Source organism: Marmota monax, unplaced genomic scaffold (assembly GCF_021218885.2).
Source record: "Marmota monax isolate L192 unplaced genomic scaffold, Marmota_monax_Labrador192_F-V1.1 WCK01_AAM20220418_F8-fsc00077, whole genome shotgun sequence".
Taxonomy (NCBI): domain Eukaryota; kingdom Metazoa; phylum Chordata; class Mammalia; order Rodentia; family Sciuridae; genus Marmota; species Marmota monax.
The window spans coordinates 6,329,429-6,345,048 of record NW_026694610.1 but is presented as its reverse complement, the minus strand read 5'-3'; the positions used below and the strand labels follow the sequence as shown (position 1 = coordinate 6,345,048).

Sequence of the window (15,620 nt, the reverse complement as noted above, 5' to 3'; positions counted from 1 at the left end):
AACAGCAACACAGAGAAAATCCTTCAGTGGTTTCTCTCCAAACTTGGTGACAAGTCTGCATTTGGTTTCCATATAACCACAGGTTACAGCACCTGCCCTGTTCTCATTCCTCTTAACATTGTCTGGGATACCAGGTGGAATTTCCTAGCCACCTAATAACTCTTGCCAACTTCTCTGACCGAGGAAAATGTACTCTTACATCACTCCACCTTGGATTTATCACAACAGTTTTATCTCCTACAGCAGCCAGACAGCCTCACAAGTTTTTGGCCAGATAACTACTAGCAATTATTACCAATAAAGAGTAAGTTCTATACTGATGAACTACCAAAAATAGAAGGAGAAAAACAAACAAACAAAGGATTTCTGAGAAGCACTCAATCTTTCTTCTCTTAAAATTAAGTATAAGCCCATCTATTAACTGGCATCAGGGTTATTCTAAGTATTCAGTGTATAAATTAATTTAACTGCTATTTTTCAAGTCTCTCAGATTCTTATTCTTCATTATCCAAAATACTAAATACCTTTGTTCTGAAGGTTTTAAACTGCGTTATTCTATGCCATTTATTTGAAGTACACATACCCAAAGAAAACATTTGTTTTAGGATAAGAAATCAAATAACAGTTCCAAGGTGCAAGCCAATATTACTTGAAAACAATAAAATCATTGTTTTCAAAATGCTGCCAATTTTATAAATATTTTTTAAACCTCTACAACCAAAATCATGAACAAAACATAAAAACCAAGTAAGCAATAAAAATGTCAACTTGTATAGCCTGTGAGTAGTCACCCACACAATGGACTATACAAAGAAGGTTAAGACGACCCTTAGAAATAAGCCTAAAAGCAGCCTGCAAAATATATTCAGTTTTATCTGATTTACACACACATATAAACTAGAGGGAACTATGTTGCCCCTTATTGTTTACCTAAAGAATTTCAATGTAAAAATTGAACCAAAATGTATGGCTAAACTCATTAATTTAGAGGCAACTATTATTAATCAATTTGCCCTTATCATTCTCCCCTACATCATTTCTACCTTACTTTAGCTTTTTGCATTTAATATTAGAACTAGGTTGCTTGACTATAATGAATGAGTTGATGAGTAACACTTTCAAATTCTCTCAAGGTGGCATCTCTATATGTTAACATTTTAAGTTCAGTGCAGGTAATAATTCACTTTCACAACTTCAAGAATATTACAGTGACATTATATTTCATATCAAGATAAACAAATAACTCATCTGTTCACCTAAAGCTGAGAGCTACAGAATGCCTCCAAGATGATTTGATGTTGATGTGTAAAAAGCTATTTCAAAGCAGAGAGGCAACTCCCAAGCCCCACAATGTAATCATTCTTAGATTTCCTTCTCTCTCTCTCTCTCTCTCTCTGAGATACTGGGGATGGAACCCAAGACCTCCTACATCCTAGGTAAGTACTATACCACTGAGCTATACCTCCATCCCTTACATTTTCTTCTCTTTAGATTATACTGATTTTTTGGGTAGCTGGCTGGCTCATTTTCATTCCTTTTTATATACAAACTTTCTTTCTTTTTTTTTAAACAAACCATAAGTAATTCCTTCTATACATATGAACTCAGAGGCAGCAATTTAGATTCTTTCTTTTTTCTTTTTTTTTTAAAGAGAGAGAGAGGGAGGGAGAGAGAGTTTTTGGTGGACACAACAACTTTATTTTGTTTTTATGTGGTGCTGAGGATCAAACCCAGCGCCCCACGCATGCCAGGCAAGCACATTACTGCTTGAGCCACATCCCCAGCCCAGCAATTTAGATTCTTATCAAGTCATTTAAACATGAGGGTAATCGTATTTAAATGTTAAAAAGACATCTACTAAAAGAAACAAGGAATGAAAGCATGACTTCTAAATAGATGGCAATTCTCTTTGGAACAGGGGGAGTTCCATAGAGGGAAAGTTATTATTAGAACACGAAGCATTCACTTTTGCAGGGAATTAACCAGGATCCATTTTCTCTGACCATTAATCAAGGCAAATGAGTCCTTTTGCCTACCTACCCTGAGGCAGAATATAGAAGACAACACAGAGAGAAAAAAGAGAACCTAATTCTTGAGCTGCCTCTCTACTAGCTGTACAGCCAGAGCAAGACATCTATGATATTGCTAAAGAATATAAAACTACCTTGGAACAAACAGATCATTTAGCATCCCTGTTTTATCAAAAAAAGAATAAAAGGGTTTAATACTTAAAAAAAAAAAAAAAGTTCAGTGGAATAAACCGGCTTAATGACTGCTACATGGAGCAGAGAAATCAAGTAAAACGAGACACTCTCTCCACACCAGCACCCGACCATTCATCAGACAGTTTTTTCCTCCCTCCTTTTACAAATTACAGCTCCACGGGGTTTTGTTTGGAAAAAATACTTCAGAGTTAATCAAAAACACAACTATAAAAACCAATAAACTAGGAGGCTCTAAGTTTTCTTGCAATTCTTAATACACCACAGTTTGATGAAACTTTCTCGTGTGTTTGGTGCTGTGGATCAAATGTGCTAGGCCTCAAAATGTGCTAGGTAAATGCTTCCACCACTGAGCCATGCCCATAGCTCCTAAAATGTTATGACTTCTTAAATAATGAACTCTGATTTACTTATCACTGAGATTACCAAACGCTGGATTTGTAGAAACACTAACAAATAGAAAAAATGAAGAGATATGACTTCAAATGGTGCTGGGAAAGAATCAAAGACAGAAAATATTCACCTCTCAAAGGACTGATAGTAAAAAATATTGGTCAATTGAAAAAATAACTGAGAAAATGTTGAATGTAATTGGTTACCACTGTAGATAATTATTCTCAAACTATTTAGCATTGCATCAATAGTAGTTCGTCTTAATACAAAAATAGTTAGCTTTGGATATCACTCAGTAAATGAACTGTGTAGCAATACTTTTAATTATTGGATTTAACTGTACTGTTCAATATAATAATTAAATGCCAACATTGATTTTCTTCAAAAAATTCTTTATGATGAAATAAATATCTAAGAAGTTGCCTGAACTTATTACAATGAATGGTACCATCAAAACAGACAAGTGGAAGCCTGGACGTATTTTTCCAAAAGGCTGAACAAAGCAAATTGCATTATCTAACCCAGTCTGCACACTCATTTCCTTTACTGTAATTCTCATGAAGTGCAATGAACAGCTATCTTGAAGATCTTAAGAATATGCTGGTTTTGGGTGATATCTAATCTGGTATAAATCCCACCCATGGGAAAGACAAAAATACTCATTAACGAGTCAGTTACCCATGGCTGAAATATTTCTCTATTGAGTTCACCAAAGAGAAAAAAAATACTGTCATTTGGTTCAAATATGAAATGCATACTGATTCTGTTCATTAATGCCCTCAGTTCTCTGCAATATAAATTTAGGTCATTGTTCCAGAAAGTTTGTACACTCCAAAGATCCTGTATGGCTGCTGGATTATCTCTTTTGTACCAGCATCTACATGTGTGCTGCAATTAGGCAGGTGCATTTGAAGGCAGACATAGCTTTATCTAAAGTAAAGAGTCTGAATTACTACATACACTCCTCCCCCCTTACCCACACGCACAGACGTACACACACACACACAAAAAAACAATAACAACAACACCAGAACAGACAACAAAAATAAAACCCAAACAACAGAAAACAATCTATGCTTCCTGTTCCATTTAGCCTGAGGGTAGTGTGTTCCATAGAAACTTTTCAATTAGACAAAATTTCAGTGCCAATGCCTTTTAAAGGAAGAGAGAGATGGGCATAATTGTGTTCTCAGAAGTGTCATCACCTGACAGACATCAGAACGAATGCCAGTTTTCCAGAATCCTTGGCTACTTAGTTCCACAGTTACTTCTCGCCTCATTGTATTCTTCTGTCGTATTTTTTGGAGTGCTTCCTAGAAAAGAACTCATTATGATGAGTAACTTGATAGTTGTAAAGCAATATTAAGCCAAACAGCAAGCATTAGAAAATAAGTTGGATTCACATATTCGATACTATCTTTACAATTCAGTATCATCCCTACATTCAGGTACTCAAACCTCTTTGTGCAGAATTATATTTTATTTGAAATGATGGCTGGGATGTGTGAAGCCAAGGTGATCCTTCATGGTAACTATATAAGGAAATTTCTAAACCAAATCTACTAATCTGGCACATTCGAACAAAATATGTCCTTTCACTGATAAGAGAAACAAAATGTGGTGTTTGGGATTTGAATTCAGCACGTAAAAATTATATTCATATCAAGCCTTATGTTAAGCATTTCCATCTAAGAAAGACAATCACTTAATCTGCAACCCACAAATTCTAAAAATTGCCTTCTAATTTGCAAACCTCTTTACGTTCCTGCTATAAGGGGACATTAAAAAAAAAAAAAAGATAAATGATCCAAAATTTCACCTGGGAGACTCAATCAAGAACTGACTCTTCACCTTCAATGCCCTTCAGACAATTAATTATAAGACATAATTTTATATTTGTATACGTGCAGTTCAATTAAAAAAAATCTCATAGTAATTCATAATAAAGAGGAATCACCACAACCTCCACCACTGATTAAGTTCCTACTACAGACCAAACACCATAGGACAGATGTTAAATGGAGCATTTCAGAAGCCCACACCCACCTTTTTCCTTGGGTGCATTAAAACAGGCATATTTCAGTCAGCTTCTCAGTCTTCAACCCTCCTTTACAAAAAAGCTGACTGGCTCAAGTCACAGTAAGTGACAAAGCCGGAATTCGCTTTCCCCAGCCTCCAAGCCTTGCTATTCTACTATTACAGCAGAAAAAACCTCACTGAGACAAAATTCTGTATTGATACTAAATCCATTTATTTTCAAATTTAAACTAAAACATCAATCCTGGAAAACAAGAATACTACTACTCATTAGTGAAGAAATATGGAATGTGGGATATCAAACCTTACAAAACATGTTCACTCTGATAAACCACCAGAATTATGAAAGACTTTTTATGACCCTAAGACCAAGAAATCTCAGTAAGACTCAATGCTGCATAATGTGCACTTTATATTCAAAAATAAAAGGCCGATTTAGCAAACTTTTAAGCTTTTTTCAATTTCTATGAAGGATATACTTGATGGAATGGCAGTGTAGCTCAATGGTACAGCGTTTGCTGCATTTGCCTTACTTGTGCAAGGCCTTGGGTTGATCCTCAGCACTACCAAAAATGAAAAAAAAAAAAAAAAAATTATTCCCAAAGGTATTAACACATTAAGAAACAAATCCTCCTCTCTTGGGTACCAGGAGATTTTTTTAAATGATCAATATACTAACGGAGGAGAGAAATAAAGTTTGGTTGTTTAAAAAAGCACTTTGTATATTTTTAACTTATTCTACAAGTACAATGTAATACAACAATCTTGAAATAAATGTGAGGTACATCATCATTAATCACCAAGGAATCAGTTTCAATACCGACCTCCCTCTGTGCCAACTTCTGTTTGTCAGTTTGTTTGACTTTGGGACTGTTTGCTAGGAGGTGGCGAAGTTTCACATAACTTTTCCACAGTTTCTGGTACCTAAGGAAAAGGACAAGACAGACATCTCAGACAGAGAAGTCAATCTACAGTGAGATAACCAATTATTTTAATAGGCCTGCTCAGTCATAAATCACATTCCTTTGAATATCCTTAATGGCAGCAAACCTTCATTCTAAGGTTTTGGGATTGGAGGGCAGGATGGCAAGTCATCTGGAACCTGGTGATTAAGTTGATTATTGCTTATTTCAGTTGAAAATGAATGTGACTATAAAGATGAATCTCTGGAAACAATTCCAAAGAAGACACACAGAAACACTTTAGTCAATGGAAACATGTCCTCTTTCTCGTTGTTATTACCTTTTTACAAGTGAATGATTATACTTAAATATGAAATATTTCTTTTGTTGGAAGAAAACCCCTTCTTTAATAGGGCTAATCAGCTAAAGAGTATTGGAATAGAGCACCCTGTTTGTGCTGATACCTGAGACACATAACTGTACCCATTTTTCCACTGGAGAGGGAAAAGATAAATGGTATACACCAATTTGTATTTACCATAATCATAATAAATATATTTGTTGTAGCCACATATGTGACAACCTGGATCAGTCTAAAGAATACTGTTTAACATCTGGGAATGAAGAGAATATGCAGTCCATCAATTCACAGTCCTGTCATCTGAGTTGACGAGAGCCTAATCACATTCTACTAACATTTTTCTGAGAAGAAGGGATTTGCAAAAGATTTTCTGTCATAATGAAACTGCTCCTTTCTTGGCCTGAGCTGGGCTCTCCTTTTTTGATAACATTTTTTTTAGAGAATGGAGGAAAGAAAGAAGTACTTACACAGTGCCTGGTTCACTGCTTCATACTTTTATCCAAAGGGGGAAAAAAAAGAACAAAACCCTTTAGCCTCTTCTAATATATGTCAGCCAGAACTGTATTTATGAATTGAAAATCTCCCATCCCTTTTCTCCCATCATGAATCCTTTATTTTAAAAAAATTAAGTCAGGAAACTGTTTAACAAGGTAGGAAATCCAAGCATTCCTGAAGAATACAATGGTACTATCTCCACTCCCACACATCCTCATCTTCTACCAGAAAAAGACTAACATGCCAGTTGGAAAAACCCAAATGTGCAAAGTAACAACTCTTAAGTAGGACATGTGGCTCCTACTTCCAACACAACCCTTGACTCTGCAAGGAGTCTTGAGATCTTAATAAGATGCCCGCCAAAATAGAATTATGCACAAATTCAGCAGTGCTAGGAACCAATATGGTGCTATTTTCCTCTAGAGGGCACTGAAAAAATAAAAAATGATAACAATAATTATTATAATGACAAATAAAGGAAAAGCTCCTTAAAGTCTAAAACCATACAGGACTCAAGTTGACCAACACTGCCAAGGATAATCTATTTTCATAATAATTTCTTATAGTCAAATAGTAGAGAAAAAAATCATTCTTCAGGAGCTACCATTTGGTAACCTAAATTTGGAACATGGCTCATTTCAATTCTTAATTTTTAAAAAGGAAAATGTCCACTAAAGGGTATTCCTCTGCTAATTCAGCTGTTAGTAGAAGGTGAAAGTGGCTAAGACAAACACCGAGAAATATCTTACTGTGGGTCTCCTGCATAACTCAACTGTGCAGGGCGTATCCCAAAGTGCACGATAATCGGAAAAGTAATCACATCAGGGTTGAACTGCTCACGATCTAGTTGATCGATGCGGACAGAACTTGGTTTCTAGAGAAAAAAAATCAAAGCCATTTATTCCCATAAGAAGACTTCAAGTATTGACTTTAATATAAATAGGGAAGGAATTAATCGGATTTTTTTCTAGGAAAGTCTTGTCCCCAAAGGGAAAAATGTCATTTAAAATCTTTTAATCATAGCAGCTATACTATATAAAAACTATAATGTCATCACTGCAAATGAGTCTATGCCATTTGGCATAATGAACAATGATTTTATCCTTTTTTTGCAGTCCACACAGAAACCTTTAAAAATTAAACTTTTAAAAGGATACCTAGTCAGATATAACTTTTCCTTATCCTCTCCAAGGCACCAGGGAAGGATTTCACATCACAGTGAAGAGATGTGCTTTAATTTCACATTTCAAATAAATAGCTTATTTTTACATAGGAAGCACAAACAGATGTCTCTATTTAAAATATTCCCGCACTAGTCCTCAGTATACCTTGTAAATTTCTTTAATTTTACACCTTTAAATTAGAAGAGCTGTACAACATTTTTGTATTTTTTAAAATATTTTTTAGTTGTCAATGGACCTTTATTTTATTTATTTTTAGGTGGTGCTGAGATTTGAACCTAGTGACTCACACATGCTAGGCAAGCACTCTACCACTGAGCCACAACCCCAGCTCCATTTTTTGTATTTTAACAAACAGTCTAATATGTTTTTTCCCTTCATGTCTAATAAGGAAATAAATGAATGGATGGCTACTTCTAGACCATTTGTGGAAAATCTTTCATCCTAAAAGTTTAAATTTGTGAAAAGATGATAAAAATCATGGAGAATGTGTCTTAGCAAACTCCTTGTTTATAATCAACTCTCAGGGAAGTCCCTAACTAGTAATTCATTTCACGTACAAGATTGTGGAGTCTTTGGCTCAGTTACTTCAGACATTTTGGCTTCAGAATTGATGCACACAGAGGCAAATGAGCTGTATTCTGTCCCACAACAGTTCCTACAATCAGTCAGTGTCCAGTTTGTGTGGGATGTAGGGGTTGGTTCTAATACTAAAACCAGGAAAATCACCCCACAACTGGGAAAGTTGGTCCCTTACCTACAACTACATCCCTGACCCAACCCAGCATCTGACAAATACAACTATGTGACAAAGAGGACAGATTTGTGCAGATTCGTCCATATTGTTAAAAAACAACTCAAACTTAAGTTTTATTTAAAAAATTTAAATGTCATTCAATAATCAAAATTTCACTTGGTACCTGATCTAAAAATTAAGAGATAAAAAAAAAAACTTGTTCACAGGGAAACTAATATCAAATTACTTCAATATCCATTAGCAGTAGAGTAGAAACATGTTACTTAGGTCTAATAATTGCTTTAATTATTGTGTACATCAAAGTGGCAGGCTACATTTTTACAAGAGAAAGTGTACAATTGAAGAATACTATTGAATTATTCATATTTCTATGACTTTAAAGACCAGGCTATTGTATCAACAGAATAAACAGTGATTTAAAATATAGTAGCCATGAGCTGTGGCACACACCTATACTTGCAGCTACTCAGGAGGCTAAGGAAGAAAGATCATTTGAGCCCAGAAGAGTTCAAGACCAGTCTGGGCAACATAGTAAGACTTTGTCTCAAAAAAAACAAACAAAAAAAATCCATAGTATATCCAAATTATAGGGAGGGAGGGAATTAAATAAGTTCTAGACTCTGACCATACCCTCAACATCTATCATACTATCTCTGTGTAAGAACCAAAAATATTCTCACTAATGACCCAAGAATTCCCTGGCAGAGGTAAAGTGCTCAGGGAATCTTTTTTTTTTTTTTTTTAAGCTTTAAAGCAATGAAGCATTTAATGTGACCATAATGGCTTGAAAATTTTAATAAATTTCCCAAAATTCTTGCCATTGGGAAGTCTTTCAAAGCAAGTACACAGAGGATACAACGTACTGTCATTCTACCTTAACTTCTGAGTAACTTTACACTTCTCATGAGGATGTAATATCTTTACACAAACACTAAAAAATAATTTCAACATATTCCTAAGCCTAACACCCAAATTTACCTCTCTGAATTTATTACTCATTATTTCCCAATATAAGATACCATGATATTTCATTCTGACTAGTCTGGTTTCCTCACTATCTTCAAAACTGAATTGAGCCAATAATTAGTACAGTTTCTTGATTTCTCTGAGACCCCACTGTGGTGCTTATGAAGCCTTCCTGGCAGGCTTGGCCCAGTAACCTCTGCTGCAACTACAGGCTTTCCTGATAGGCCCACTAATGCAACCATCACCACAGATGTTTTCTACACATTGAGTTTTCAACTGAGCAAGCATCATATATAATATGAAACCTTCACTAGCACCGGCTCACACAGTGGTCCCTCAACTAAGTAACTAAATGATGATAATTGAGACACATAAATGTCATCTATGCCTTGAACTCAAAAATAAGCAATGGATGATCAGAAGCACCAGGGGATTTTTAAAGCTGCAAAATGCTCCACTGACTACAGCATAAGGGATGTGGCCAGTCAAGACATCCTTAGTTAAAAAAAAAAAAAAAAAAAATCCAGCTGATAACAAGGATTTCAGGAAAACTTAACTATGCCAGAGAAGAAAGCCCAAGGTGATTATGTTCCCAGTGTCCACTAAAGAACAACCAAGATAAACGCATGTCTCCTGCCACCATCAACCCCATCCTCTGACCCAGCTCTGAAACTGACAAGAAATAAAAATATATGCAGTTGTTTAAAAAAAAATAAAATTTGTAGTCTTAATCACATAGTACTACTATATATTTCTTTTAAAGTTACTTTGATAATTATTTATGTGGCTTAACAGTATAACAGTAAAATTTGTATGATTTTTCTAGTCTTAAGTCTTATGCTTAAACATATTTTTACTAAACTATTTCATTTTTTGGATTTACAAGCAGCAATTTTTTGTTTGTGCAGCTGTTAGTGTCAACACAACAAAAAGTAATAATTTATACTGTTTTCAACAATTGGCAGTTTAAAGAAAACTTTGTTTAAATAGCTTATTCTGTTTCTTTACATGGATATATATTAATTCTCCATTTCTGCAAAATTTTATAAGATGCCAATATATAATTATTTTATAAAACATATTACAGAGAAAAAATCTCCCTGAAATAAAATGCTATATTTTATATAAATAAGTTTTTAAATTTTTCTGCTTTCAACCTTTATATATTTATTTCAAAAATTAACTTAGAATCTACTTTTTAAAAAAATTTAAGAAGCAAACAATATTAATGGTAAATACTTGTAATAATAATGATAACAGATCAATAAAAAGAGAAGAATACCACAAAAGAAAAGTCACACCAAAGATAATTATAGGCAATTATCTAAAATGAATATACAGTAAACATTCAAAGTATCAATTTGCACTAGAAACCAAAATAAATATAAATTTGAAACAATAAAATTTTTTCCCTAGCAAACTGGCAAAGTTCTTATCTTATTTTGTTTGGAACTGGGGACTGAACAAAAGGACACTTCACCACTGAGCTACATCGCCAGCCCTTTATATATATATATATTTAAAATTTTTTTTGTAGTTGTAGATGGACAACATGCCTTTGTTTCATTTTTATGTGATGCTAAGGATCGAACCCAGTGCCTCACACATGCTTGCCTAGTGCTCTGCCACTGAACTAAAGCCCCAGCGCACTCCCCCTACTTTTTAATATTTTTATTTGGGACAGGATCTAATTAAGTTGTTCAGGCTAACCTTGAACTTTTAATTCTCTTGCCTCAGCCTCCTGAATTGCTGGGACTACAAGTGTGCACCACCAAACCTGGACAAAATTCTTTGAATCAGTGTAACTAGTATGAAAAAAAAGGATTACTCTTATGTATTCCAGGTCAGAATACAAATTTCACAACCCTTACGGATGGCAATTTGCATCAAAAAATCTTAAGGCAGGGTAAATTTATTAATTTGGTGAACTGATTACTAAATTATATTGCCTAAATTATACTATTTTCTGATTAGTAAATATTTTCTATGATCAGTAAAAATTTTCTGATTAGTAAATATTTAAAGCAAAAATTATTCAAAGAACAAAATACAATAAGCATTTGAAGCTTTTAAAATGTACTGAGTTTTTGTTGCTGTTGTTTGTTTGTTTTTGGCAAAACATCCAAACCTGGAAAAAAAGCCAATTCAGTGCTCAATGTGTGAATTACCAGAACATACCGTCCCAGGGTTGGTAACAATCATGCCTTTGCATTCTTCTGCATATTTCTGCCACTCAAGCTCCTCCCACTGAAGCATATTGGCAATCTCCTCCTCAGGTACCAGGGCTTTACTACACCGTAACAAGTAGAGAAGAATCTGGTGCATTGACAGCACTTCCTTGCCTCCATCTTGGGTGGGGGTGGAGAGAGAGGGGAAAAGTAAGGCTCCCAATTAACAGCAATCCTCAGTTGAACAAGGAAAAGCAAGACAATGGGGGAAAAGAGCACATGTAAAAGGTAATTTATAATTTACATTGTTAGCCAGGTGCCAAATAATACAAAAGCCATTTGTTTCATCAATGAACAGGGCTCATAAACTATCTCATTTACTAAAATGGCAACAACATTATAAATGATAAAAAGCTTCATTAGTGAGATATGAATATATTAAAAAAAAAGACGCCTGCCTAAATAAATTTAAAGCCACTAGCATAAAGAATCAGAGTTTATAATATATAGAACCATGTTATGTCTTAAATATTTTATCATTCTTTCTAGGTAACAGATGAAAGCTCTTTAGAAGTAATGTTACTGTCTTAAGGAAATTCTAAGCTTTTATGAGATATTTATGGATGTTTTCAATATGCCATTGTTGCATTATGGTCTAATTTTTTGGTGCTAATGTGCTGCACCTGCCACGATGAATAGAGCTAAAGAGCTGGTACTAATATTGTAGAAAATCATTATGGAGTTAGTACATGGAAATAACACCAAGTGTTCCGGTACTAATATTGTAGAAAATCATTATGGAGTTAGTACATGGAAATAACACCAAGTGTTCTGTGCCTTTCAGAAACATATATCACCAAGTACAGAAGACAAAAACAACAAAAGAAATAACTGAAGTATCTTGGAAAAAGACAATCCATTTGATGAACCAAAAACATCCGTTTAATTTGGGCATTAATGTGAGATTCTGTCTTTTTGGGTTTTGCTTCTTAATCAACACAGGCAACCCACCTGGTATCACTTTTCTTTGCCTACTCGCACCCAAAAGAAGGATAAAAGCCCTAAAGATCTACAGAACAATGACTATCCTTTCCCCATCATGAGCTACGCTTCAAGTTATGGTACAGAGCCAAACACTTCATGGAGAAACAAGGGTAGCAAAAGCAAAAGATGGTGGGGATGGGATGGCACAAAACAGAATGTCCTATTTGGGTCACAGAAACTAATGGACCAGGAATCTAGAAAACACAAGAGGGTAAAGATTTTATTATGAGCTGCTGAGAATTTGGAAAAGCCAATACCCTTGAGATTAAAAAAAAAAAAAAAAAAAAAGATCAAAATTCCTTTGAGCTGTTTCGCTATCTCAGATGCTGCTGTGGATCTGGACCACATTGCATATATACAACATATATGGTACATATGTATATATAATATATATTATATATATGCAAATACATTCATTCATTCATCTAAATACTCATTCATTCACAAATATTTACTAAGCACTTAGCAGGCAGTATTTTAGGACCTGGGCTCATAGCAGTGATCCAAACAGCCAAAGCCCCTGCCTTCCCAAAGCTCATATTACAGTGGAAAGGAAGAGACAATAAAAAAGGTGAGGGGGTTACTAGGGATTGAACCCAGGGGTGCTTTGCCCCTGAGCCCTTTTTATTTTTTACTTTGAAACAGGTCTTACTAAGTTGCTTAAGGACTTGCTAAATTGCAGAGGCTGGCCTCAAACTTGTGATTCTCCTGCATCAGCCTCCCAAGTCTCTGGGATTATAGGCATGTACCACCACACCCAGCTATATAGAAGTAAAAGAAAATTTTTTTTCTTTTTTTTTTTTTTGCCGCATTACAAATCATCTGCCTTAAATCCAAAAGTCACCTTTGATTAGCAAATTCCCATAGTGTTATAGACTGACCATGTCCCTTCAAAATTCATATGTTAAAGTCCTCACTCCCAATGGGATAGTATTAGGAGGCAAGGCCATTGGGAGGTGATTAGGCCTCATAAACGGGATCTGTGCTAGTGTAATAAGGGACAGGAAACAGCTTGTATTCTCTTCTCTCCATCAGGTAAAGATACAAGGCTGTCTGTGAAGCAGGAAGCAGGTCCTCACAGGAACCTGACACCCTGATCTCAGATTTGCAACCTCTAAAACTGGGAGAAACAAATTGTTTAAGTCACTCAATTCATGGTACTTTTGTTCTAGCAGCACAAACTAAGTAAGAAACATTGTTAGGGGCATATTTCTGAGTTAGTCTCAAAATGTATTCAGTCTTCCTGCATGTGACATATGTTCTTCAATAGATGATGTCCCTCTCACAGCAAACCCATGATGCCTGTCTCAGTCTGAGTCTACTGCAATCTCTAGATAGGCAGGCAGACAAGAGAAATTCTAAAGCCAGAATAGGTAACTGCACTCGACCTGTGCATAAAAACAGAACAGCAGCATGCAGGAAACCTGAGAGTTCTGAACAGAACTGCCACATGAATTAGATTTACCAAGAAAAAAGAAAAGGCCACACCAATATTTGGTTTGTAATAGTGGTGAGATTATTTCAAAAGAGTGGGGACATTTGGAGATACATTACTAGCCTAAGATATTGTAAGAAGAAGTAGTGTTTTTTTAAGAATCCTTTAAAAAAATTCATATTTTATGGGAATATTAAGGGACAGATAGATGAGAAGGTGGGAACCCGAGGTTAAGAAAATAATTCTATAAAAGGGCCCACTGTGCCAACCCACACATGCTTTCTTTGCCAAAAGCAATCTACCTAGAGCCCTGCCTTGCCTAAGTGGACAGGCTATGTCACATTCCTCAGCAAACTGAGCAACTGTGCTCTTCCACTCTGGTTGCTAACAACCTCTATGCTCCTGCTCTTTGTCACATATATATGGGGAAGAAAGAGAAGACAATGATTAAAGACAAGGGTTCTGAGGTCTATAAAAAAGCAAGTCACATCCCTTCCCATGGGCTTTCAGCTTCAAGACCCCCTTCTCTTCAGAAGTCTGTCTTTCTTAAATAAAACCTGCTCTCTATGCTTGCCTCAGAGTCTTTTGGGTATTTAATTTTCAACACCAGGGAACAAGAAACTATTCCCATGTGCATCGAACCAGTATCAGGAGGAGCACAGAGGAAGGAGCAGATACTTACAGATTCAGGTATATAAACAGCATAGACTCCCTATAAGCAGTTATAGTTACGGCTGGCTGACTCCATAGTACTTCAGATAAAAGTAAAAAGAGTTAGAGGCATTGAATTTAAAGTGAAGAGACTAATAGAGCTACCCGGAAAGAGGAATAGTTGAGCCTACAAACCAAGGGTCTCTTAAAGGTTCCAACTCCTTGCTAAATGACTGGTATAGGCATTGCCCAATTTGAGAGGAAGAATGAATTCTATAGCAACTTAGAAACTAGACATAAAAAACAAATGAACACAATATGCACATCAAGTGCAACTCTAAATCCAAGCTAAAAGCTGATAAATATTTTACCTATCATGGTTATTTAACACGATGAAAAAGGAGAAACTCAGGACAGACAACCTGAGGAGAAACATTATTAAGGAAGGAGGATTGAGACTGTTCCATATTTGGTATTGAGGTTCAACCTACATGGAGATATAAGGAGAGAGAGACAAAATCAGAGTTCTTCCAGAGCCCATGAAACAACAATGGGCTGTGTCCCTCACACCCAGCCTGGTAAAAGAAGATACCCATAAATATTTGTGGAATGACTTTATGAAGCAGATAAATAACATGGCCACTTGCTTTCAGACTACCATGAATTTACTAATGTTAATGAATTGGCTCTTTGGGTTTGTCTGCTCTGCTACAAGTTTATGCTGGGATTTATGGAACTATGTCACTGAGGACTAGAAAGTAATTTTTATCTCATTGGCTGAGATAAATAGGACATGATATAAATGAGAAATCAGAGCGGGTAGGCTAAGGTTAGCAGGAATTCTGCCAGCTCTGGGACTGGAACTGTGACAACGGCTCATTATTCGGGAAGAACTGGAGTTTGTGTTTCAGGGAATGAATCTGGACAGTCATTAATGAACTGACAGACTTTATAAACTGTTTCTTAGAGACTCAATTCTCTGACTTTATATTGCTTAATTATTTATAT

The 15,620-nt window shown here is 35.5% G+C and overlaps 1 protein-coding gene across 4 annotated transcripts in view; it reads right to left on the bottom strand.

Annotated features, from left to right (window-relative positions):
- Drosha (drosha ribonuclease III) overlaps positions 1–15,620 on the bottom strand; it is a 118,132-nt gene that overhangs the window by 51,922 nt on the left and 50,590 nt on the right. For 3 of the 4 annotated variants that reach the window (XM_046422296.2, XM_046422299.2, XM_046422298.2), the window contains 4 exons: positions 11,493–11,662; positions 7,160–7,284; positions 5,477–5,576; positions 3,821–3,928 (listed from right to left, as the gene is read on the bottom strand). In XM_046422296.2, the coding sequence (XP_046278252.1) occupies positions 3,821–3,928; positions 5,477–5,576; positions 7,160–7,284; positions 11,493–11,662 (503 nt within the window). The remainder of the gene's footprint in view (positions 1–3,820; positions 3,929–5,476; positions 5,577–7,159; positions 7,285–11,492; positions 11,663–15,620) is intronic. The other variant, XM_046422297.2, reaches the window with a different exon arrangement.